Below are 27,225 nucleotides of genomic sequence, written 5' to 3' on the forward strand. Positions count from 1 at the left end.
ACTAATATAGGAAAAAAGAGGAAGCAAGAGAAACTGAAATTGATAGATTTGCCCATCCCTACCACAAACGTTGTGCAAAAAAAGCAGGGTGAAGGCACGATAAACAGGTCTCCTAGCCACAACCCCTGTGTTGTGGGAGGCATCTAGATATTCTTTGACCTGTGCTCTACCCACAAGACTGTCATTTCCTAATAAAACTTAAATCGATCAAGCAGCTAACACATGATTAGATGAAGCAGGCAAACAGCTCTGCCCAAGGAAAACAGCACCTTTCCCCCACAGAACAAGTTCAACTGTTTGCTTTTTTTAAAAAAAAATGTAAGGGAAAGCAAAATCTAGAAATCAATTCACAGAATATTTCATCTGGGAATAAAGTGAAAATGCATTGTGTGTCTAAAAATGGGTTATAACACCACAGAGGTAGCAGTGAAAGCACAAAGATGGATATTTTGCTGTTTAAAAGGGTCATCACAATCAATATTTCACTTACAGATATGAGCAGGGTTGTGCCATTATTCTTTGCTGACACGTCCTTGTAGACCAGCCAAAAAATTCATTTAAAGAAGAAGAAAGATGCAAGGGGAAAACTGTATGGAACCTTGCACTGGTTATTACAAATATCCAGGTTCCCATTGTAGCATGTAGCAAGGGAGAATATCCTCTTTGCCAATTCTTTCAGCCCAGAGAGATTTGCAGTGGAGCCAGCAGAAATGCAGAGAATAGGCTGAGGGGATTGTTATGAGGCTTAGGCGGCAGTCCTGTGCCCACTTACCTGGGCGTAAGCCTCACTGAAATCAATGGGATTTACATCCAAGTAGACGTGTATAAGGGACATGTATGAGGGATGCGGGTAGCGGGAAGCCTATTTCCAGACCAATTTGTAGGCTTTGCGCTTAGAAACCTAGTGGGGAGACCAAGATCCACTGGGCTGTTAATGCTGTGAGCCCTTCAATCTTATACTCAGCCTAAATACAGTGGTACCTCGGGTTAAGAGCTAAATTCGTTCTGAAGGTCCGTTCTTAACCTGAAACTGTTCTTAACCTGAGGTACCACTTTAGCTAACGGGGTCTCCCATTGCCGCTGCAGAAAATTTCTGTTCTCATCCTGAAGCAAAGTTCTTAACCCAGGGTACTATTTCTGGGTTAGCGGAGTCTGTAACCTGAAGCATCTGTAACCTGAAGCGCCTGTAACCCGAGGTACCACTGTATATGTGCAAATAGAACCATACATCACCAAGGCACCATTCTTGTAAGGAAATCAAACCTGAGGTATGCACTGGAATGCTTGAAATCTCTCACCACCTGGAGCAGGCTTCCTCAACCTCGGCCCTCCAGATGTTTTTGGCCTACAACTCCCATGACCCCTAGCTAGCAGGACCAGTGGTCAGGGATGATTGGAACTGTAGTCTCAAAACTTCTGGAGGGCCGAGTTTGAGGAAGTCTAGCCTGGAGACTGGGGAGCATATAACAAAGGTAAACAAGCCAATCCTAACATTTCCTTAAAAGGATTTACTGCTGAGACTAGACAATACATTTCCCATATGATCATATCTCTCTCTCTCTCTCTCTCTCTCTCTCTCTCTCTCTCTCTCTCTCTCTCACACACACACACACACATATCTATATCTATCTATCTATCTATCTATCTATCTATCTATCTATGAATAGTATTGCAGATTCAAGTGGTAACAAGAATAGCACTATCACATAAGTGTGTTTGTTGTGTAACTGTGACTCTTCCATCTTATTTCCTCCTTTGCTAGGCCTCTGGGAACTGGACATGCACACACAGCTTTCGCTTGGCAAGTGTAAAGAAGGATGCAGCCTTGAGCTCGACAGATAAACTCAATATCCTGCCTTTAGCCTGCACAGATATCTCAGATGTAAGCGACGGTTATCTAATCTGCAGAAGGATTTTTCAGCTAGGGTTATGTTCTGCTTTAACAGTTCACATCTCCTCTAGTATAAACTTAACATTTTTTTGTTGTTACATAGAATCATAGAATCGTTGAATTGTAGTGTTGCAAGGAACCATGAGGACCATCTAGTCAACCCCCTGTGATGCAGGAACCTTTCAGGCTCAAACCCACAACCCTAAGATTAAGAGACTCATGCTCTACCGATTCAGCAAGGCTGGGAGAATATTCGAAGCCACTTCACCTCATGTTCCAGGGCCCATGTTCAATGGCCAAGATCTTCTGTTCTAAAAGGCTCATCACTTAGCAGGAGCGAGAGAAGCTTCTGCCTGAAACAATGGACAGCCTTGGCCAGTATATAATTCTAGGCTAAACGGATCAATGGTGTGACTCAGTAGAAACTCCCAAAACAGCGAATTTTTTTATGAGCCAATATATTGTGTTGGTACTTTATAAACAGTAGAAGAAGAAGAAACACCATTCATGCTAGTTCAGTTTATTCTCTTTCTGCTGCCCATGCAGAAGGATGATATTTAGCTTCTGAGACTTGAAAATAAGTTGTCTAGATAATTTCCACCTGATGCTTTGTAACTGAAGAGCTCAAGGGGGAGGTGCTTTTTGTCAGGATTGTGACTGGCGAGGGGAGGGGAGGGTGAAGCCTCCCTCCCCTCTGGTGTGTTGCTGCCCTGATGAAAATTGGTATTAAGTTTTTAAAAACCCTGAAACAGTTGTTAACAAAGCATTTAGCAGCACATGTAGTTTGATGCTCTTTGGCAGGGGTGTCTAATCTGTGGTCCTCCAGGACTTGTTGGGACTACAACTCCCATCATCCCTGATTTTTAACAAGGCTGGCTGGAACTCCAGCATCATCTTGGAGCCACCTCTGCTGTACAGACCAAAAGGATGCTGAAATCCTCTAGAATCAAAGATCACAATTCATGGTTACATTTAAAAAATACATAGAGGGCTGCAAAGCATGGTTCTTAAGCAAGCAAGCAAGCAAGCAAGCAAGCAAAATGCATGCAATCCTTTACTTAAATTTAGAAACACAAAGATTGCTTTTCAGCATTCCTAATAGGCAATTTTGTGCAATGCCTCAAAGGCTCAACTAGATGTCTCTCTTCCAGTACAGATTAACTTCAGCTTTTGAGTGTCATCACACATTTACTCCATTGTGGTTTAACTTTTAATTCAATAGGAGGCTTCTAAATAAATGCCATTACATTTTTGCAGGAGTTGCCAAGAAGTGTTGCCCCCCGCCTCATTTAAACAACAACAACTTGACAGACTTTTCTTTCTGACCTTTTAGCTCCTTACAGGGGGGAAAAAGGAAGAAGAAGAAAGTTATATCGTTTTTGCATTTCGCAGGCCAGCTTTTTCCTGGCAAAGGTACTGTTTCCTCTGTAAGTACCTTGATGCTAATGGACGGCAATTGCCTGTTGTTCCTTTTAATACAATTTCATCCAAGAGGACAATATTCCAGAGTATGTAAAGGACCAAGAGGTCAGAGATTATAGAGTTTGCTGGGTGCAGGTGTGCTGCCTTGAAAACTGGCATCCCCCCAATAACATTTTATTTAGGATGACACTGTTGTTGGAGAATGTGGAGTGCATCTTGCTTTCAAGAAACATCTCGAGATCAGCAGGTTGTCGGTATTAACCTACTCTGCTTAAAGCCTACTGATTTCTACACAGCTGCTGCCATGAGTGTTGGAGGGAAGACCACTCACTGCTGCAAGGCCCATTTCTACCTGGCCTAGGGGGCAGGGCCCACACTCACCCTGAACAGCTAAAAGAGGCTCCTGGGAGGCCACTCGGACATTGCCGGAGCAGCTCTTGGGTTGGGGCAACTGGCTAAAATGCTTTAAATGTTTCTAATTTTGGTTCCTCTGTTTCATTTTTGTTGGGTTGGTGTTGGTTAAATGTTTAGTTGGGGTTGGTGGTTACTTTAATTTGGGTATAACTGTAAATTGTTTATTCTGATTATTATTGTTATGGATTTTTATTGATTTGTTTGTTGCTTGTATAGGATATCTTGTTTTTTATGTTTGATGTTTTGTTGTGTTTTATATGTTGTAAGCCGGCCAGAGTTGCTGGGGAAACCCAGCTAGATGGGCGGGATATAAAATAATAATAATAATAATAATAATAATAATAATAATAATAATAATAATAATAATATAGCCCCATCTATTTTTCTGTGCTCTACAACATCCAGAGCTGGAGAACCACTGGCTCTCTAAATGTTGTTGGGCTCCAACTCCCATATACTCCAGCTAGCATAACTGCTAGTCAGGGATGTATTGGGGCATGGGCAAAGTGCCCATTCAACACGCCAGCGGAGTGTGCCAATGGAACAGAAAAACACGAGACAGTCCCAGGTAGGGTCAGTCCCTTTACTGATAATATAATGCAGCTTCACAGCTTATAGGTTGCATACAGTTGTAATATACAGTCCTTCCAGCAGTATGCAGGCTGGATCTAGACACATCCAAAAAATGTTTCTGAAAAACGTATTATAAACCTCATCATGGGAAATCACATTGCTGAAAGACGTAATATCACAGCGGCATCTGGTGTCATGGCATTATAATGCATTTAAAATGCCTTTTTTTTCCCACAGTCTCATTGCAGTGTTCCAAGACAGACTAGGCTCTGGCCAAGGCAGTAGTAGAGCATATGCCCTCACTGCCCAGGGCAGACACGCTCCCAAGGGGTGCGGGGCACAGAGGGTGCCCTCCCAAGAACGGGATAGCTACTCGGGTGCACGGAGCAGTGCACATGCCCTGCAGCCAGGGGTGGAGTGAGCCACGGATGGCATACATTTCGCCCGCAGCCTGCCTGCAACTTCCAAGCCTCCCCCAGCTGTCAAAACAAAGGGGGAAGGGGGGGAGTGCTGCTGGCAAAGTGGCACAGCTCCTCTGTTCCCCCGACGACTCGGGGTAGGCTTGGGAGTCGCAGGCAGGCAGTGTTTCCAAATGTCACCCCCCTCAGCGAAGGCACCTGGGATGGTCCGCCCCCACCTCACCCCTTCCTCCGCCCCCTCGGCCAAGGGCAAGGGTCAAGAGCAAAATTTGCTTCAAACACAAGTGCATTTATACTTCAGATTGTGCTGACTCGCTCTCAGATGCTTGCTGCTGCAGGACAAACACACTCGAAAATCAACCAAAACACCTAACTCAACCCTTTCTTGTCCTTTCTCTTTGCATGCGCCAACCCATATACATTAAACAGATGATGGGAGTTGGAGTGCAGCATCCTCTGTGGGACCACAGGTTCCCCTCTCTTGCAACATACAATCCAGTTTTGCAAGTTCACAAGCTGCGTATCTCTCAGCCTTAGAGATGAATCCTGAAGTTTCCTTCCCTTTTAAGGTGCCATTCCATCAAAAGGCAGCAGCGATTGTTCTCATAGTTCTCGCCACACATCACCATAATCCCCAAACTGTAAAATTGCTACGTTTGTATTAGCAGAGGGCGTTTATTTTCCCGGTGTTTTTCACCCCACTGTCCCTTGCATTAACAGTGATTTGTCCTACTTTTTGCCATGCTGAAGCACAATTATTCACTTTAGCATATGGCTTTGGATTAATGGAAGCAGCTACATTTTGCCATGGTAACTAATACGGCTGTAGCTCAGCAGCAGAGTGCACAGACGGCAAGCAAGAGGTCTCATGTTCAACGTGACATCTCCAAGTAGGGCTGGAAAGGCTCCAGCCAAAACTCTGGAGAGCCACCGCCACTCAGCATTGCCAATGAGCTGACTTTGCACAGGCCTGATGACTATTGGGCTGTGATAACGCAGAGGTGGGATTTTCCACTGCATTATGGAACTCATTCCCTGAAATATGAGAGGCCCCAGCTTTTGAAGACGGAAGAAGTGCCTATTCACCTAGATCAGTGTTTCCCAAACTTGGGTCTCCAGCTGTTTTTGGACTACAGTTCCCATTATCCCTGACCACTGGTCCTGATAGCTAGGGATGATGGGAGTTGCAGAGACCCAAGTTTCGGAAACACTGACCTAGAAATTTCTAAGGTTTCTCATCTCGAATCACCTGTTTTCAATTGCTCTACAGTGGTACCTCGGGTTAAGAACTGAATTCGTTCTGGAGGTCTGTTCTTAACCTGAAACTGTTCTTAACCTGAAGCACCACTTTAGCTAATGGGGCCTCCCGCTGCCACTGCGCTGCCACTGCGCAATTTCTGTTCTCATCCTGAAGCAAAGTTCTTAACCTGAGGTACAATTTCTGGGTTAGCGGAGTCTGTAACCTGAAGCTTCTGTAACCCGAGGTACCACTGTATTGTCTTAATGCTGCTACTTTAATGTGCATCTTAATAGTGGATGCTTATATTGCAACGTTTGCACAACTTCTTATACTTTGTCGACCATGTGGCTGCTTTGCTTACACAAACCCCACAGCAGCGTGGGTTCACAGCCACTGAAAAGGGTCACCCAGACCACTGTGTGGCTGCATTTTGAAATGAATCAGTAGAGTAAATCTTTGGCATTTGACTGGCTTACATTGGTCCTCTGTATTCATCCTGCTGCAGCTTCCAAAACCACCTGGGTGTGTCAGGGATTGGCTGGATGAGGAGGAGTGGTGGAAGCTGCCCGACCCAGAGCCCCCTCAGGAAAAGCACAGAGGGAGAGAATTTGGATCCTGGCTCCTGGTGGTGAGAAACTGGCCACACCCCAGAGGAGGGGAGGAGCTGGGAGGTAATGGAGGCTGAAAGCTTGAAGGATGACAAAGAGGAAACAGGTAGGTGCCCCAGTACAGGACAGGGACAGGAATCAGACTTGGCAGCTCCACCACAGAGCCACCTGGACAGATTCTGTGCTGACAGCCTGCAAGTCCCTGCTCCCCACCCCGCTCCCAGAACAAGGCATCTATTGCATGTTACTGATCAGAGAGCCAGGCAGAAACAAAGAGGGTCCCTTGGGGCTCACCATTGACAGAGGGAGGGGCCTGACACAGAGGGCTAAGAAGTGAAGGGGGAGCTACAAGCCAGTCCAGGCAACTGCTTCATTAAGACAGGAGCAACCTTTACAAGTCTCCTTGTGTTCTCTGTTCTGCTTCCTTTATAAATAAACTAACTCTAAGTTAGCCGGTGTTTCACTGACTTTCTCTGATCTGCAAACGACCTGTTCTCCTTGTCGGCTCCCTGACAATGTGTCACTTAACCGTACATCATACAGTGATACCTCGGTTTAAGAACAGCCCTGTTTATGAACTATTCGGTTACGAACTCCGCAAAACCGGAAGTAGTATCCCAGTTTGTGAACTTTACCTCAGTCTAAGAATGGAAGCCGAACAGTGGAAGGGCACTGGCGGCAGGAGATCTCATTAGGGAAAGCGTGCCTCGGTTTAAGAATGGTTTCGGTTTAAGAACGGACTTCTGGAACGGATTAAGTTTGTAAACTGAGGTACCACTGTATTAGCATTTTACCAAAGTCCTGCTCAGAGGCTTGTCGTATTATTTCTCTCTCCACCAGTTCTAATAGTCATTGTTATTCAGACCTCCAAACACAAATACAAAGGACAGGAGCCCACCTACATGAACAGCTACCTCTATTCACTCTGTTTTGCTCCCTTGACACCTTTTTAAACCCCCCCTGTAATTTCTGTATTTTTTGTTTGGTTTTATTCTTTAATTCTCAAGAAGCACACATGGTTTGCTTTTCGCGCAGGGCAGCGAGAGCAATTGCTGCCCATTTATGGTCCGTACTTAGAGGGAGCCACCGTTGCACCTTGGTGCATCGAGGTTTGGGATTTAGCAATACTGGAAAAGCTGATTCAAGAAGGCCTGATTGCTTAAGGGGCAAATTCAACATGACAAGGTTTCACAATACATGGTTTTCTTTTATTAAATTTCCAACAGGACACAAGGAGTTCAGAAAAAGTTCCTTTGCAGTACACATTTCTGTGGAATGAACATGTATTGTTGCTCTGGTGGATACCTTGACAGGTTAACAGAACATCTATACAAGAAACATTTGGCCTGGGGTAAAAGCCAGGAGAAATATAATTGTTAGATGGTTGCGTCTCTCCCCACTTTACTTTGTATTATTTTATTTCCTTCTAAAGAAAAGGAAAATCTTTTTTTAAAAGAAACACACCACATGGTCACATTGCAGCTGCCTTTGCATGCTAATCCCACACACTTCTTGGAATAACTCTGCAAACAGCACTCTTTACATCAACCAGAGGCAGAGGAAGCTGCTTGGGCTCCTGGGACGGTGTGCCCAGGATTGGGGTGAGCTGCCCATAGGGGGGTCTCTGGAGTCTGCCTGCCTCCTCCCACTCAGCTGCCCTATAGCTGGGGGGAGGCAGTGGGCGGACCGTTTGGGCAGCACGGAGCCTGAGCGAATCCAAGCCACTGTGTGTCTCCCAGGAGAGATGTGTGACTCAGGCGCAGAGTGCCGTCTGGCATTTTGTCACCCCCCTCAGTGGTGAAACCTGGCACGGACCGCATCCCCCCTTCCTCCACTCCTGACATCAACACCAATTATCTTTTAATTTCCCCCCTTGCTGCATGCCATGTACTGAGTATGTGTGCGTACATGTAAGTAAGAATCTGAGCCAAGAGAAAAACAAGGATGCTGTCGGTTGGGTAACTATGAAACGTCTCTTACCTCAGTCACAGCAAAGCTTCTTTTCCCACACGGTACAACCTTGTACCACTTGTCATGCAAGACATCCATGAAGCCGTGGGACTTATACTGGCTTATCAGTTCAGAAATATTTGAGGTTAGTGGAGAGTTTGGAGGAAGGCCAATACCATACCCTATGGAAAGACAAAGCACAGTGCAATTAGAGAGGCACAAACTTGGAAGACATCTCACGAGGTCACCCTTGTCCATTGTTTTGCCATGATGACCATAATAATAATACCCACATTTTCCTGAGTACTCTTCAGCTTGCTTATATATTCCATGAACAGTGGATGTTGCCAGCTGGATGTCCAAACTGAATTAGGACTAATCCAATTTAAAATTCAGTGTCTATCCAGGGGTCTCCTGAGAACAATTGATTGGCTGCACAGCTGAATGTGGGTTGCTGTTTTTCTTATAATGAAGCAAAGGTTCCTCTCCCTCCCCCAGATCATTAATTAAGGCTTTATTTGTCTATTAGTATCTTCATTTTGGCAATAAAAGTCCAATAACAGATGCTGGTTAGCCAATCATCATACCTTCAAAATGTCAACAAATTTGCTTCTCCCACTTTCTCACATCAGCTGTGGGGGGAGGGGGGAAAGCATAACTTATTTGTCCTTCCTGATCCACTCCAAACAGATAATATGCAAGGGATATTAACCCTAACCCTAACCTACCATGGAGGGACGTGGGCGGCACTGTGGGTTAAACCACAGAGCCTAGGACTTGCTGATCAGAAGGTCAGCGGTTCGAATCCCCGCGACGCGGTGAGCTCCCGTTGCTTGGTTCCTGCTCCTGCCAACCTAGCAGTTCGAAAGCACATCAAAGTGCAAGTAGATAAATAGGTACCGCTCCGGCGGGAAGGTAAACGGCGTTTCCGTGCACTGCTCTGGTTCGCCAGAAGCGGCTCAGTCATGCTGGCCACATGACCCGGAAGCTGTACGCCGGCTCCCTTGGCCAATAAAGCGAGATGAGTGCCGCAACCCCAGAGTCAGCCACGACTGGACCTAATGGTCAGGGGTCCCTTTACCTTTACCTTTAACCTACCTTGTAGAATGAAGGTAAAGTACCTCCCCCCCCCGTTCCACAGAATAATGTTTTAAAATATAAATGTTAACAAATATATGCATATGTATTTATTCAGTTCCCTGGAATGCTGTGTGGTGCTTGGGATATAGTTTTGTGACTGGTGAACAATCAACAAAATTCTATACCTCCCCCATCGTGGACCCCCAGTTCTAAACACACTATAATTCTATTATGCGAAATAGGTCGCTTGAAGATGAAATGTCTCCACTATTGTATGAGGGTTTTCCACCCTAATTTGCTTTGTTCAATTTTGATGTTCATTGTCAACTGGCCAGAATCAAGGATCTCTCTGTGAGCCACAAGAATAAGTGATAGCTATTGGCAAATGTGGAGGCTTTTCAAGGTCACATAAGTAATAATGAGGTAACCCAAACGGGGAGCTCATCAGAACCACAAGATTGAAGCTATTTCCACCAGAGCAGTCACAATCTCCTCTAGTACTACTTCAGATTGTGTTGTGATTTGCAGACAATACATCTGTTATTGTGCACAAATGTGAATGTGTGCGTGCATGTACACCCACACACCATGTGGATTCTTTGTCCCCCATCCCCCCCGTGTATACACATAAGTTCATTTGTCTCTTCATCTACTGACAAGCTGGATACAGACAAGGAAAATGCTGTCATAATGACTGATGGGGGTGTTTGCAGAGGGTTCGTATAATGCAGAGGTGGCCAACTCCCAAGAGTCTGCGATCTATTCACAAAGATAAAAGTTGACTGTGATCGGACTTCCGGAGGCGGCGCGACCGGTAATGGCTGCCTTCTCCGAGTAAGGAGAAGGGAGCTCCGCTGTAAACGGGTCGTCCGCTACGGCGAAGCGGAGACCCATTCAGGAAAACCACAGGTGGCAGAAGCCTGTGGTCTCGGGACCCGGCGGGCGCCAGAAGCAGCCCCCAAAACGCTGAAGGGACCCCGTAAGGGGCTCCGGATCGCGGAGGGGGTAGCGGCGCTGTGGGTCGTTGCGCAAACAGCGAAGTGAAGCCGCGTTGCTGTTGCCGGTCAGCGCTGTCCTTTCTTCCTGCAACTTTTCTGAACTTTGGAAACTACAACCCGTGAGTAAATTTGGACATTGAAAACTTTCTGAAACTTTTGTCAACTTTCTGAAACTTCTTGAGAACTTTATGAAACTTTTAAAACTTTTTTAAAAAGTTGAAATCTGGCTGAAAACGGAGTGAGGATAAGCAGGAAGCCCATCTCCCGCTATACTGAACTTTAAGCAAAGAGCAGGAGGAGTGGAGACAAAAAGTTATGCGTTAACTAAATGCTGGCACCCTGTTAAAGCAGTTTTCTGAGTGAAAGACTTTGAGCTATTGACTTTTGCTGGTCATATTCGGGGTGCATTGATATCCTTCTTCTGTGGCACCAGTGGATTATAAAATAAATAAGAATCTCTGGTGCTGGAGCTGCCTGGATGAGCACCAGTTTGCAACTTTGGATACATTGAATTCAGGTTTTGAAACATTCTGAGTTGGAACTGGATACTTTGAAACTGTTGCAGTCAAGGCACTGTAAGAAACACTGTTTTGCTTTAAGTTTTACTCTGCTAAAAATAATACATTGTGGAGGCGATAGACATGGATTTAAATTTATAAGTTTAACTTGGATTTGATCTTTTCCCTGAAGACGTATTAAGCTCCCTCTAGAGGATTTTGGACTTACAGCAGTGACTTTGTTTTACTTTCCCTTTCCCGGCCTCTGTTTGACTATTGTATCTGGGACTCTGCTTTCTCATGGGAACAACTTGGATTGACCTTGGATTACAGATAACTTTGGAATGAGTGGCGCAAGGAGAAGAGGAAGGACTAAACAAACAACTCTAACTTTATCTGCAGCCTCACAGCGTAGATCTTCTGTGCCGGCCTTGCCTTCCACTTTGCCTCCAGACATAGAGGCGGCCTCCCTAATACAGGCAGGGGAGGGTGAGACAGAGGAGCTGCACCTGGGAGATATGGCTTCAGGGACAAGTAGCTCTGTCTTGGAGAAAATTTTGGAGAAACTGGAGGCTCTGGACAAGAAGGCTGATTTGCATACAGCTAAAATTGAACAGAACACAGAAAGCTTGAATAAGCTGACTGGACAAGTTGCACAGAATGCCCAGTCTATTGGAGAATTAAAGGAGGCTGTAGGTGAAAATCGTAAACTGGCTGAAGATACTAGTCAAAGATTGGAAGAACTTGAGAAAGAAGTAAGACCACTCAGCAAACAAGTTGGAGAACATCAGATTTACTTTTTGATGACAGAACTGCGAAACAGGGAGACCAACTTGAGGATACGGTCAATACCAGAGGTGGAAGAAGATAATTTTATTGAATTTCTAACTAAGGAATTTGCCAAGTTTTGGAAGTTAGAGGAAAAAGACTTTAAAATTGTATCTGCTTTCAGGCTTGGCAGAGTCAGAAGGACAGAGAAGCCCAGAGATTGTTTGATAACACTGAGATCAAAGGAGGAAAGGGACAAGATTTTGGGCCTGCACTACGAAAAGTCACTAGACATTTTGGGCAAGAGAATTGAAATCTACAAGGACATTCCTAAGCAGTTGCTGGACCTTAGATCTAACTACACGGAATTGGCAAGACTGTTGAGAAGCAACGCAATTATCTTCAGGTGGGAGTTTCCACAAGGATTATCCTTTACCTACAGAGGGAGAAAGATCAAAATCAAAACAGTGGAAGATAGAGACAAGTTTTTGGGAGCACACGGAGAAGACCTCCACAAAGGACTTGGATTGCCAGCGCCAGAACTTCCAGGGGAGCCCGCCCCCTCGGATCCTCAAGGACCGGAGAACAAGGTACCACCCCAGAAAGAATAACCAGACCTATCCAGGATGTCTCTGCAGCTTTTGAGCTGGAACATAAATGGCTGTAACAGTCCCGAAAAAAGGTCTAAAATTTTTCATATTTTAAAAAAGGAACAATTGGACATTATATGCTTACAAGAAACACATGTGATTAGGCTCCATAGAAAGGTGTTAATAAATAAAAGGCTTGGTCAAGAATTTATATCATCGGATACAGTTAAAAAGAGAGGTGTAGTGATCTATGCAAAAGAGAGCCTTTCACCAAAATTTCTCTTTAAAGATGAAAGTGGAAGAATCCTCGCAATAGAAGTACAGTATCAAGGAGAAAAAATTTTGATATTAGGAATTTATGCTCCAAATGAAGGAAAATCGGATTTTTATAAGAAGTTGCACGAGACCATGCTGGATTATCTGGATTACAACAACGTCATCATGATGGGGGACATGAACGGGGTCGTATCAACAAATATGGATAAGTCACAGAACCAGAACATTACTAAAGAGGGAAGACTACCTAAGACCTTTTTTGAAATGACTGACAATATGGACTGGGTTGACATCTGGAGAGTTAGAAACCCCCTGGGAAGAGAAGGAACATTCTTTTCTGAAGCTCAACTGACTTGGACACGAATCGACCAAATATGGATAACTAGAAGTCTGGCACCTAAGGTGAGGAAGGTGGAAATCTGCCCCAAAACATGCTCCGACCATAACGCCTTGAGAATGGATATGACATTGATCCCAATCGGCTCCTTTAGATGGAAGATGAATGATGGCCTGTTTAGAGACCAAAGAATTGTAAAGAAGGCCCAAAAAACCTTAAAGGACTATTTTGAGATTAATTTGAACACTACGGTGGAAAAAAGAACTATCTGGGATGCAAGTAAAGCTGTGATGAGAGGGTTCTTGATTCAACAGAATTCCTTAAAGAAAAGACTGCAAAATGAAAAGAAAGATAAAATTCTGGAAAGTATCAAAGAGTTGGAGAAGAAGTTAAGATCTAACCCGAAGTCCCAACCGATTCTGAGAGAAATTAAACTTTATCAGGCGCAATATTCCAAGCTGATAAATCAGGAAATAGAATGGAAGATTAAAACAATGAAACAAAAAACTTTTGAATCGGCAAATAAATGTGGGAAACTGCTAGCTTGGCAGTTGAAAAGGAGACAAAGATTAAATACAGTAACAAACTTAGAGGTTGAAGGAAGGAACATTCAGAACCCGGGAGAGATTAGAAAGTGCTTCCAGAGGTATTTTAAAAAGTTATATACTCAAGGGCCACAAGATGAAATAGAGATTACACAATTTTTGGAGAGAAATGGATTAGCAAAGCTGTCAGAAGAAAATAGAACAATTTTAAATGGCAAAATAACACGACAAGAGATTGAACAGGCCATCCTGAGTCTGAAACAGGGCAAATCACCAGGGCCAGATGGACTGACCTCTAACTACTATAAGACATTGAAGGATTATTTGATACAACCTTTGTTGGAGGTCAGTAATGAAATAATGGAGGGGAAGAAGGCGCCTGAATCGTGGAAAGAAGCATTTATCACATTGATTCCAAAGTCAGAAACTGAAAAGACACAACTCAAGAATTACCGTCCCATCTCCCTTTTAAATGTGGATTACAAAATATTTGCAGATGTTTTGGCACGAAGATTTAAGAAAGTTTTAAGTGAGATAATCCATAAAGACCAGGCAGGCTTTCTCCCGGGCAGACATATGTTTACTAACACAAGGAACATCATAGACATATTGGAACTTTTACAAACAAACATAAACACTAAAGCAGTTTTAATTTTTATAGACGCGGAGAAAGCCTTTGACAACATATCTTGGAAATTTATGAAGGGGAATTTAAAAGAAATGGGAGTGGGACGGGGGTTTGAGAACGGGATTGAGGCAATATATTCAGAACAAAAGGCTAAACTGATAGTTAACAATGTGGTTACAGAAGAGTTTAAAATTGAAAAAGGTACACGACAAGGCTGCCCGATTTCCCCATTACTGTTTATTTCGGTTCTGGAAGTGCTCCTGAATATGATTAGGGGGGACCGGTTGGTGGAAGGGATTCAGGTCGGAGCGAAACAATATAAACTTAAAGCTTTTGCAGATGACCTAGTTCTGACATTACAGGAGCCGGAGTCTAGTTTGAAAAGAGTACTACAACTGATTCAAAACTTTGGTCGAGTGGCAGGATTTAAGTTAAATAAGCAAAAAACTAAAGTTTTGGGGAAAAACGTGACAGATATTGAGTTGGAACAGCTTCAGAAAGAGACAGAACTAAATGTGGTTAAAAAAGTTAAATACCTAGGGGTAAACATAACAGCAAAAAATCTGAGTTTATTTAAAGATAATTATGAAAAATGTTGGTCAGAGATTAAGAGAGACTTGGATAGTTGGTCAAGACTAAAACTTTCTTTGTTAGGCCGAATAGCTGCCATCAAGATGAATGTATTGCCAAAAATGTTATTTTTGTTTCAGACACTGCAGATTGTAGACAAGACAGAGTGCTTCCGGAAGTGGCAGAAAGATATTTCTAAATTTGTCTGGCAGGGCAAAAAGCCCAGAATCAAATTTAAAATATTAACAGATGCGAAAGAAAGAGGGGGCTTTGCCCTGCCAGATTTAAAGTTGTATTATGAAGCTGCAGCTTTCTGCTGGTTAAAAGATTGGTTACTTCTTGAAGATACGGATGTCTTGGATTTGGAAGGTTTTAATAATGCGTTTGGATGGCATGCATATTTATGGTATGATAAAGCTAAGATAAATAAGGCCTTCAAGAACCATATTGTCAGAAAATCAGTTTTTAATGTCTGGACAAAATATAAAGACTTACTGGAGAATAAAACTCCGAGGTGGCTGTCACCCCTGGAGGCTAAGGCTCGGAAAAGAGCCAATATGGAGGCCAACTGGCCAAAATATTGGGAGATAATAGAAAAGGATGGTGACAACTGGAAATTGCAGAGTTTAGAAAAGATGAGAGACAAAGTGCGAGACTGGTTACACTATGCTCAGATTAAAGAAGTGTTTAAAAATGACAAAAAGCTAGGATTCCAAGTGGAAAAGTCAAAGTTAGAAACTGAACTGTTAGAACCTAAGACTAAGGTACTTTCAAGAATGTATAACTTGCTGCTGAAATGGAACACACATGACGAAATGGTAAAATCAACAATGATAAAATGGGCGCAGGATATTGGGTATAATATTATGTTTGAAGATTGGGAAAGGTTGTGGACCTCTGGGCTGAACTTCACTGCATGTAATGCGTTGAAGGAAAATGTGATGAAAATGATGTATAGATGGTACATGACCCCTGTTAAACTGGCTAAAATATACCATTCGTCTGATAGCAAATGTTGGAAATGTAAGGAAAATGAAGGAACATTTTTTCACCTCTGGTGGACCTGCCCTAGAGTGAAGGCCTTTTGGGAGAAGATATATAATGAATTAAAAAAGGTGTTTAAATACACCTTTACTAAGAAATCAGAGGCCTTTCTCCTGGGTATTGTCGGCCAGAGTGTGTTAAAAAAGGACAGAACATTCTTTTTGTACGCAACAACAGCAGCAAGAATATTAATTGCCAAGAATTGGAAAACTCAGGAGCTACCCACTGTGGAAGAATGGCAGATGCAACTGATGGACTATATGCAATTAGCCGAGATGACCGGCAGAATTCGAGACCAGGGAGAAGAAAGGATGGAAGAAGACTGGAGGAAATTTAAGATTTATTTACAAAAATATTGTAATTTGGCTGAGTGCTGAATTGGATGCCAGTGCAGACAATTGTCTACCATTAAATTAGATTTAAGGCTGAATTATATGTCAAACCAAATTAAGATTATTAATTAAGATGAGTTAAATGATAATTTGTTTGAAATTAATTTAATAATGATGTAAGTGTATGCGGGAGGTGTGGGGGAGTCCCATGTAACAATTGAGAGATGTTAAATGGACAATGATAAGTGGTGTTTATCTAATATATGCTTTATTTGAAAACTTCAATAAATATATTATAAAAAAAAAAAAAAAAGTTGACTGTGATCAACCCCATTTTGGGGGGTTCAGGTCAACGTTGAGGTTTTTTTAGGGGAGCCAAGGTTCTTGAGCTTCTTGGGGGGGGGAACCGGTGATCTATCGCTGATCTACCACAGATGTCCAGTGATCTACCGGTAGATCACAATCTACCTTTTGGACGTGCCTGGTATAATGCAAAGCAAACCTCTGGTTCCTTTGCATCTAGAGACATTTTGAACCTCGGATCCCAGTCAGCGTGCGTTGGGTTCCCCCCACTCCATCACAGCCCCAAAGCGTAGCACTTTACGTTTCCCTCAGATGGAAATGATAACTGTTCACCTATCTTGGAACAGAGGCAACGGCTTGCGCCAAAGATTGGGGCAGCGTTGCATGCATGACATGTGACGTCGCATCACAACGGTTGGGAGGAGGCAGAAGCAGAGCTGAACACAGTGCCAGAAGCTCCTCCTCTCAGGTGCTCAGCCTCCTCCTCCTGCCATTGGGGGGCCGCCTCCCCACCAAAAAATATTGGGGGGCACATGAGCCCAGCCCTTAGGAGATGGCACCCTTGTCTTGCAGAAGGTAATGGGGAGTACTTGGAATGGAAGCTTGACCAGCTCCTTCTCTCATCAGAAACCAGCCATTGTGAATCATGGCTGCTTCCATCCTCTCAGCCCCAAGGCGGATTCTATTCCTTGGTCACACTATAGGGCAACAGAGTGCTGGGAACTACTGCAATGCACTCTACGTGGGACTACCTTTGAAGGTGACCCGGAAGCTACAACTAATCCAGAATGCGGCAGCTAGACTAGTGACTGGGAGTGGCCGCCAAGACCACATAACACCGGTCCTGAAAGACCTACATTGGCCCCCAGTACATTTCCAGGCACAATTCAAAGTGTGGGTGCTGACCTTTAAAGCCCTAAATGGCCTCGGACCAGTATACCTTGTTGTAAACAAAAATCTGCCCTTTTCCCCTTATGGGGTATCCAAGAGCCCATATAGAGTCCTTACGTAGGTTCCCTATTGGTAGGAGAAAATAACAGAGGCCAACCAGAGAATATTGAGAAGCAAAGCAGCTAGTAAGCCTGATCTTTATTGATCTGTTGCAACAGGGTCCTCACTCACCATACGCCGGAGGGAGGAGGAACCCAGAACAATGGCACGCAAGGCAAAGGAGCGTCTCCACTCCTATCGTTCAGCCTGGACACTGAGGTCCAGCTCCGAGGGCCTTCTGGCTGTTCCCTCACTGCGAGAAGTGAGGTTATAGGGAACCAGGCAGAGGGCCTTCTTGGTAGTGGCACCCGCCCTGTGGAATGCCCTCCCATCAGATGTCAAGGAAATAAACAACTATCTGACTTTTAGAAGACAGCTGAAGGCAGCCCTTCAGGGAAGTTTTAAATACCGGTACCTGGTGTTTTATTGTATTTTTAATATTTTGTTGGAAGCCACCCAGAGTGGCTGGGGAAACCCAGCCAGATGGGCGGGGTATAAATAAATTATTATTATTATTATTATTATTATTATTGGAAAGTGGGGCAGAATATTGGAAACTATTTCTAGTAAGGTGTAGATCTCTTTGCATGTATGTATGTGGAGGGGGATGCTTGTGGTTTGCCTTGTCATAAACTGGATGTACAATAACTATGCTACATTGCTTCCCACTAACTATGCATGTGAGTCCTGCATTCAAATGCCAACTCATAGCTTCAAACATCCTTTGTATGAAGGGGTGGGGGAGGAAATTGGGCTGGCTGGGGTCAATGAGAGTTGTAGCCCAAAATAATGCAGGGTACCAGGTTGATGAAGAGTGGTACTGATAGGCATAGGGGTATGTTTATGTGTGTGTCTGGTAAGAAATAAAAAAACTACATGTATTTTGCGTGCCACAGTTAGTTCACTGTCACAACACCTCTAAGTGCACAGAGAGAAGCAGCAGGTTCAGACTAGTAAAACAGAAGAAGCAAAAAGCTTTTATGCCTATTAAGTGGGTGAATTCACAAACAACTCTGCAAGTTGCCAGTGGGAGATTGCTAATTGCTTGTATAATCACCCTTTTTAGCACATGCAAATTCATGACTATTTGCGGCAGAAGAGTAGCCCACAAAGCCATGAGCACAAAGCCAAGAAGCAGCGGGAGGTCGGCAGCCCCACTGCCATGTTATACAACTAGGAAATTAGGCGACGTTGTAGTGTGTGTTTATATATTTATATATATATGGGTATATACACATGAAGCTATATTTAGCTGGTTGAGCTGGCCTGCTCTAGGGGCTTGCCCGTTCTAATCAGCTAAACACACATAGGCGGGAGGGGAAAGTCAGGCTACCGAAAGTTTAAAGTCCAGTTCTAGAGAGAGGCAGGCAGGAAACCCAAAGAAGGCTCAGAGAAAGAGAACTGCGTGTTCAGGACTTGTGCACTTGGATTTGGCAACTACGGATGCACCAGGGGAGTGAAACAATTGCCCGAAGGAACAGAGGAAACAGACCAGTTTCAATGTGCAAACCAGTTCCTGGATTGCATCTCTTTGTCACACTACAGCGTGACCAGAAGAAGAAGAGAAGAAGAGTTTGGATTTGATATCCTGCTTTATCACTACCCTAAGGAGTCTCAAAGTGGCTAACAATCTCCTTTCCTTTCCTCCCCCACAACAAACACTCTGTGAGGTGAGTGAGACTGAGAGACTTCAGAGGAGTGTGACTGGCCCAAGGTCACCCAGCAGCTGCATGTGGAGGAGCGGGGAAGCGAACCCAGTTCACCAGATTACGAGTCCACCGCTCTTAACCACTACGCCACACTGGCTCGCTGACCAAAAACCTGAATGCCGGGCAGATCTATGGTTGATTCGAGAGCTGCATTAACATTCTATGGGCTGTCCTGCAGGCTAACGGTACACTCATTCTCTGAGTGTTGATCCTTAAGTCACCAAAACACCACCATCAACAGACAAGAGGAAGGTACCAGCAGAGTGCATGGGTGAGGAATCCCAAGGCTGGCAAAAAAGCAAAAAGCAAAACCCTTGGGTTTTTTGGGGGGGACCCCTTAGGTAGGAAATTGCAGAACAGCTAAATGAGGACATGCTCTGTGGCCACAAAAGACTGGATAGTTCAAATACATAGACCCTCCAAGTGTTCCTATTTTCCAGGGACAGTCCTGGATTTTACAGAAGCCACCCTAGTTTCTGATTAGACCCCAGAATGTCCCACTTTTCCTTAGGAGGTCCTTATTTTCATCGGAGGGTGTGGAGTTATGCGACCCCTGAGCCAAGGAGATATACAACCTTTTGAAGACATCAGGAGGCAGCCCTGTATAGGAAAGGTGTATACACACACACACACACACACACACAACATTTAATGTTTTATTATATTTTTGTATATGTTGGAATCCACTGGGTTGGGGCAACCCAGCCAGATGGGTGGGGAATAATAATAATAATAATAATAATAATAATAATAATAATAATAGCAGCAAGGTCCCTCTTTTCATCAGAGAAATGTTGGAGGGGATGTAACCTTTCTGCTTTTATCTGTGGAAAAAATAGAGAGTAAGTTACTGGTGCTGAGAGCCTGTGACTGCTGCATGCAAGCCATGGCTCTAAAGGACATTTAAAACACACCCGAAGGATTCTTTGAGTTATCAAATGTGTGGTGTGTTTGCAGCCAAGGGCTGGGGGACCTCTGACTCTGCAGATGCCATCGATCTACAGCTCCTCTCATCCCTGACCACTGGCCATGCTGAATACAGCTGATAAGAGTTCCCCAGCCCTGGCTTAAGCCTTGCAATACGAGCTTTCAAGGGATTCGGTAATCTGAGACAGCAGCTACCATGTCATTATTCATCCACAGCAACAGAGAGCTTAAAATGGCTTTTCAAACTGTCAGGTGGGACCGCAGCACCGCCAAAGTCTTTAAAATGGCAGTGCTCGAGTTACAGATAGAACCACTCGACTTCTCTTGGCTTCATTTAGCACATCAAGTGGCAGAAAGTGTGCTTGGTCCAGCACAAAGGTCAGTGGGTGTAGAGTTTGATAGATTGTCACAGAAAGCGGGGACGGGAAGTGGTGAAAGGGCATCAATCACGTCCAGCTTGGATCATTCTTCCCAGAAGAGTGAAGAAGCCCAAAGTCTAACGGCTCCTATTATGGTCCATGGTGGTTATGTAACTGTTGCTGGTCCTTCAAGCTGTTCTTTTGAGTTTCCTTCATGTCAGCCTCAAGGGAGCACAGCGGTGGGAGAGGCAGAGGAAGAAAGTGAGCCACTTAACTCAAACCACCCGTTTGGTTGAAAAGTCAAGACGTCTGTTTGGAAGAGGTATCGGGGGAACCCAATTTAGGGTGTAGTTGTGCACCAACAGCACCAGTGAAACCAGGACTCTGAGTCGTGAACCACTGGAACTTTAGTGAGCGCCTTCAGTTGCAATCCTGTGCCACACACACATTTACTTGGAGTAAATCCAATTGAACTCACCGAGACTTCTGAGTAGACATGTGTTGGATTGAGCTGTTTTGTCATTTAATGCCCAAACAGACAAACCCCAAAAACCTGATTATAAAAGAAGTGAGATGTACTGGAAATGATGGAAGTGATTAATGTTGTGACAAATATCAGTGACGATTATGGATGGTAGGCAGCCTGAAATAATCCCAGAGAGGAAAGCATACAACAGCAGCACAGTCTCATGTCTAATCAGAAGTAATCCCCGTTAAGTTCAACGGAATTTACTCCCAGGTAAGTGAGTTAAGGATTTCAGCCAAGACGGCTTTGGCTTGCATCCAATGTTAGCATAGATCCACCGAAATCCAATGTAGCACAGATCCACTGAGATTAAACAATATTTTTAAATTTGATCCATTCAGTTCAATGGGTCCGATCTGAGTATACAGCCCTTTGATTCCAGAGGCTGAATTGATGACTCATTACACAGACCCAAGACATACTGCTTTTCATGCTACATCCTGGGCTGTCGCTTATTTATTTAATTGTATTCTAAAACTTTAAATGATTGCTATTCTTGTACTGTTTTCAATACTGAAATGCTTCGAATTTTATTATTGTAAGTCGTCTGGTGGGCTTGTGTAAAAGAGAGAGAATCATAGAATTGTAGAGTTGGAAGGGACCACGAGGATCATCTAGTCCAACCCCTTGCAATGCAGGAATATTTTGCCCAATGTGGGGATCAAACCCCCAACCCTGGGATTAAGAGTCTCATGCTCTACTGACTGTTAGGCTTTGGGGAATTGGCTTCCTCCCCTGTGGCCGTAAACGAGCAGATCAATGAAAGGGAATTCTTACCAGTTTGTTTCTTTAATAAACACAGCGAAGGACAAAAGAAAGCATCTAACCAGAATGGCGGTGCTCCCAATTAAGGTCTCTCCCCTCTCCATCCCTATTAATCCATGTCACTCCCACATTTTGTAATCTGAGCTTGTACCCTCTGTGCTTTCTGTTCTGACACTTTCTGAGCTCTCCAGGACTTTGGGGAAGGGGGTGGATACTATCCAGAGACTGTGAATCTGTTAACTCTCTCTCTCCCTGTGCTTCTTCTCCTAGCTGTTCCCCATGCAGTATTCCCCAGCTTCTGCCTTCTGAACTATGCCCCTCTGCAAACCATTGTTCCAAATCTATACTGTCCTTCTGCTCCTGGGAAGATCCAGGATCAGGGGGAGGGGGTGGCTCCCACCATTATTCCTCAGTGCAGCCCTCCTCTGGGGTAGCACACTGACTGAGCTACCCCAGTTAGCTGAATGTATGTATAAGAAATAAAGAATAACTGAGTGCCCATACGCATTTGTAGAAAGATATTTCCTACCTTCAATAGCAAATGGTTTCCCCACTGTTAAAAGTTTGCAGTCGGCATCTATTGACACTTCATAATCCAGGAGCGCTTTGTCCATGATGAAGGCATCTAGTTTCTCTGGATCATGCCTGCAAGTCAAAGCATAAAACCACCACCACCAAGAAAAATCACTTGATAAGGAACAAGAAGCTATTCCGCTGTACTCATCTGCAGAGGCCTTATTGTTTCTGGATGGAAATTCTGGATCTATTTTAGCTAATCCTCAAGAAGCCTTTAACATAAACACTGTACAAAATCAAACAGAAATCTAATTTATAAGTCAATAAACACAAGTGCTTGATGCTGATGTCAGAACACATAGTAGTCAATCGATTTATTTATCTGATTTTTTGGTGTGTGTGTTTTTAAAAAACACACCTCTACGAATTGAAACTAAGTTGGTTTATAAATGCTTAAAAATGCATTTTATCTAAAATATAATTAAAAATAACCAGAGATTATTTTAAAGGAAATGGGTAATATTTTTTTTAAAAAAACAATTAAAGGTTGTCTGGAAGGATTCCCTAAATAAAAATGATTTGATGGGTCCAGAAGGCTAAAAATATATTGGCCACAACACACCTGTAGTTAAGAATTTCAGTGGGAAATATTTAAAGGCATGTATAATTCATTACAATTGATGGAGCTTTCAAGTACTTAACTTTGACTTTGAGTTCATAGAGCATTGTACAGACTTCTCTGGTGGCTTAGCTTTGATGGTTTTTAGTAATCTCTGCCAATTTACACAGGCTAAGCATCTAGGTGGAACTGAGCCAAACAGTGGCAATTAAGTCAATCTATAGGAAACCTACCAGATCCCAAAGGTCCACCTCGAGATACAGTATCTTTATGTGAAATTGCAATGTGCACTTACTTCAGGTATTCCACTCCATCGGGAGTTGCAGGCACATTGAATCTTTTCATGTACTCGTGCATGTCTGGAAAGCTTTGCTTGAAATAATCTTCCGCGCTGCTTTCTCGCACAGTTCCAAAGCGAAACCCTTGTGAAGGGTGGTGCAGCTAAGGAAAAACGCGGAAACATTTTTTTTCAAAAAAGACGAAGGAATATGTATTATGATTTCTGTGTCCTGGGCAGCTGTCTACCAGCTCTGTCTGGTACGCAGACTGAGACCCTACCTGCCTGCAGATTGTCTCGCCAGAGTGGTGCATGCTCTGCTTATCTCCAACTTTGACTATTGCAACGTGCTCTATGTGGGGCTACCTTTGAAGGTGACCCAGAAACTGCAACTCCCGAATGCAGCAGCTAGACTGGTGACTGGGAGCGGCCACCGAAACCACATAAAACCGGTCTTGAAAGACTTACTTTTGCTCCCAGGACGTTTCCGAGCACAATTCAAAGTGTTGGTGCTGATCTTTAAAGCCCCTAAATGACCTCAGCCCAATATACCTGAAGGAGCGTCTCCACCCCCATTGTTCTGCCCAGACACTGAGGTCCAGCTCTGAGGGCCTTCTGCCGGTTCCCTCACTGTGAGACGTGATGTTACAGGGAACCGGGCAGAGGGCCTTCTTGGTAGTGGCACCTGCCTTGTAGAACACCTTCCCATCAGGGAGTATAAATAAAAAAATATTATTATTATTATTATTATTATTATTATTATTATTATTATTTGTGAAGGGCTGCACAGTCACTGTGGGATCATTATCCTGATCTAGGATTCCAACATTCTCCCAATTGAGAGAACTGTATGCTTACACTTTGCTTTCCATTCTCTTCCTTCTACATTTTATTTATTTATTAAATTTATTTCTTGCCCTTCTTCCCAAAAGAGCCCAGGACTCTAAATGATAAAACAATGGAAGTATCTAAAAACAATTTAATTGCAGATGCAGACTGTTTTGAGGAGTTTTTAAAAAATCAACCTTGGAGGTAAGCATGTAGGCAGGCAGGCGCTTTGAAAGCTCAGTCAATACTCAGGACTTAGCTATACAGATGCAAATAAAATGCTACGTGTTGTAAGGTGCATTTTACAAATGTGACACTAGATGGCGATGGTGAGCTATGGAAAAAATTCAATACATTTTTCAAAACTTTTTTTAAAAAGCATTTTCACAGTGTTTTTTAAATACCTGTCTAGATTCTACCTCAGTCAACATATTGTTTCAACGGAGGAGCCAGATCAGAGTCAGCTTCTTTTATAGGAACAGCTACAAACTTTGGGTGTCACCTGTCCTCTGTTCAGCAGGTAGCTGCAATACCATTTTCTGTCCATCTATGGTGGTGGCACCAAAGTACAGCAGAGACCAGATGCGCTATCATTTGGCAAGTTTATACTGTGGCACAGACTATAAAGTATCTGAATGACAAAACACCAGTTGCAAAGAATAAAGTATTCTTTTAAATCTATATTACGCCTAATTTTCCTACAGTTAACAAGAGAAAGCCATGGTCTTTTAGAATGTTCAGTATCCCCTCCCCCCACCCTTTCATACAGTTCAACCAATTTTCAGATTTTAGATACAGAAGGTGCCAATACGTATGCACCCTAATATACTGCATTGTTGTATGTCCCCCCCCTAATGTCTTCACTTTCCTGCACACTTTCCCCCTAATATATGCAATTTTGTGAACAGGGTTTTGTTGGAGAATTGGATTGCAAAATTCAAAAAAGTGTGAACTTCAAAAGATAGCTGTGTTTTAGTTCACATATTATTTCAGAAAGTGTGAATTTGATACATTCAAAATCTCCCCTTTCCCCGAAATTTTAATCAAATTGCACATGCGAAATTCAATACGGAATTGTGTGACTGTAAAATTTTGCAACAATATTCCATGTTTTTGAGTACTTTAGACTTGATGGAATCTCTTTATAGTTCAAGCATAAAATATGAATCTCAGCTGTCAAATGCTACAGACCATTGCATATTAAATACCAAATACCATTTCAGGCCAACTACCAAATTCGAGAAGATATGAAATACCGTTGCATTCCAACATATTAATGCTTCAGTTGCAACACATGAAAAAAAAATTATGTCAAAGTACTGAATGCAATGATCAAATATTGTAATAAAATATCAAACAGGGAAATTCAATACTTTCATATTTCAGGTACAAGTATCACTTGTTCAGCAAATGTTCAGCAAACATTTGAATATTCAGAGAATATGGTGAACTTCCAATACAAACACTTGCAGAGGAGAATTGGAAGAATATGTTTTGCGAGCAAATTCATTTCCACAATAACTCTTCTCTGTGGCCAAAGTCCCTCAGGGGAAATGGGACTGATTTGGGAGACCAGGCATACTTCACTACAGAGCTACTTCACATTACCTCATCTTTTCTCAATGTTTTTCTGATCATAAATAAGACATGGAAAAGCTTGTGAGGAGAATGTTTAAGTCTCCTTCTCCTTAATGTTCAATGTCATTTAGTGCCATTTGGAAAATAGACCTGTACTATCATCAGGCTAGTTGTGGGCCTACTTCTGTCTTTTCACTATGCTTGCAATCATTATTACATCAAAACACCTCTGATGCTCCTTAACTGAGTGACATGATTCCAGAGTTTCAGATACAGTGGTACCTCGGGTTACATATGCTTCAGGTTACATATGCTTCAGGTTACAGACTCTGCTAACCCAGAAGTAGTGCTTCAGGTTAAGAACTTTGCTTCAGGATGAGGAGAGAAATTGTGCTCTGGCAGCATGGCAGCAGCAGGAGGCCCCATTAGCTAAAGTGGTGCTTCAGGTTAAGAACAGTTTCAGGTTAAGTATGGACCTCCGGAACGAATTAAGTACTTAACCCGAGGTACCACTGTACTTAACAAGTCCTTGAAGGACACTTCATGTCTAAAGTCCGTTTCGGTGGCCCAATTTGGCCTGGCGGTCGGTTTAATCCGGCCCCTGTGGCAGTTGATTTCCTGGGGTAAAATCCTAAAAAAACCCTCAACAACTTCAATCCTAAAAAAAAGCTCAACAATGTTGGTTGGCCCTTTACTTCATCAAATCTGGCCCTCTTTGAAAAAAGTTTGGACACCACATAACCACTTGCTAGTCAAAGAGCTCACAACTGTATTGTGAACAAGAGTATTTGAAAACTGAATATGCATGCCTCTCTGTAGCATAGTTATTTCTCCTCTTTATCAGTTAAGGTGTTTGTCAAATCAAGGTAACAGAATTGCCCAGCAAACCTAAAGAGGTTCAAATAATATTTCCAAGACATGCACACATGCCCCATCTTGATGACCCCTCTGCTGTTCTGTTCTGCTTGTCTGCCATGACCCCGATACACACTCTCCTATTTTCCAGGGACAGTCCCGGAATTACAGAAGGTGTCCCGGTGTCTGATTTGATCCCAGAATGCCCCAGTTTCCCCTTCTTCCTCCCCTCCATGTCTCAGAGAACCACTAAAAGTGGGGTATGTGGAGATGCAAAAATGGAGTCCTGTTTATATTGAAAATAAAATTCCTGCACTAAATGAAGAAAATGGTGAAGCTGGCATACGAAGCCTTCCCTATAATTTTGAAGGAAAATGTCACCAAGACACCTTAAATTCTTTAACTGCAATGCTTCACCAGCCAGCCATTTTTTTTAAAAGGAAATGTGTAAAGTGTTTATTCTTTTATTGTAAATGGAGCTTTATGCTGCAAGCCTTTATATGTCTACTCAGATGTAAGTCACACTGTATTCAATGGTGCTTACTCCCAGGTAACTGGGTAAAGGCTGTGAAGTCTTACACTGCTATCCTAAGCATTTTTATACAGAACTAAGTCCCATCGAGTTCATTCTCTCAGTTTCTTCTTCTTCTTCTTCTTCTTCTTCTTCTTCTTCTTCTTCTTCTTTTTCCTCCTCCTCCTCCTCCTCCTCCTCCTCCTCCTCCTCCTCCTCCTCCTCCTCCTCTTCTCCCTACTACTATTACTATAATACCTTTTCCCCTGGCAGGGGCCCA

At 43.2% G+C, this 27,225-nt stretch overlaps 1 protein-coding gene across 1 annotated transcript in view; it reads right to left on the bottom strand.

The window, feature by feature from the left end:
- GRIN3A (glutamate ionotropic receptor NMDA type subunit 3A) overlaps nucleotides 1–27,225 on the bottom strand; it is a 107,383-nt gene that overhangs the window by 10,918 nt on the left and 69,240 nt on the right. The window contains 3 exon segments of the mRNA XM_083592919.1: nucleotides 8,548–8,699; nucleotides 22,291–22,406; nucleotides 23,192–23,337. Coding sequence (XP_083449045.1) covers nucleotides 8,548–8,699; nucleotides 22,291–22,406; nucleotides 23,192–23,337 — 414 coding nt within the window.

Source organism: Podarcis filfolensis (assembly GCF_964270895.1).
Source record: "Podarcis filfolensis genome assembly, chromosome: 17".
NCBI lineage: Eukaryota > Metazoa > Chordata > Lepidosauria > Squamata > Lacertidae > Podarcis > Podarcis filfolensis.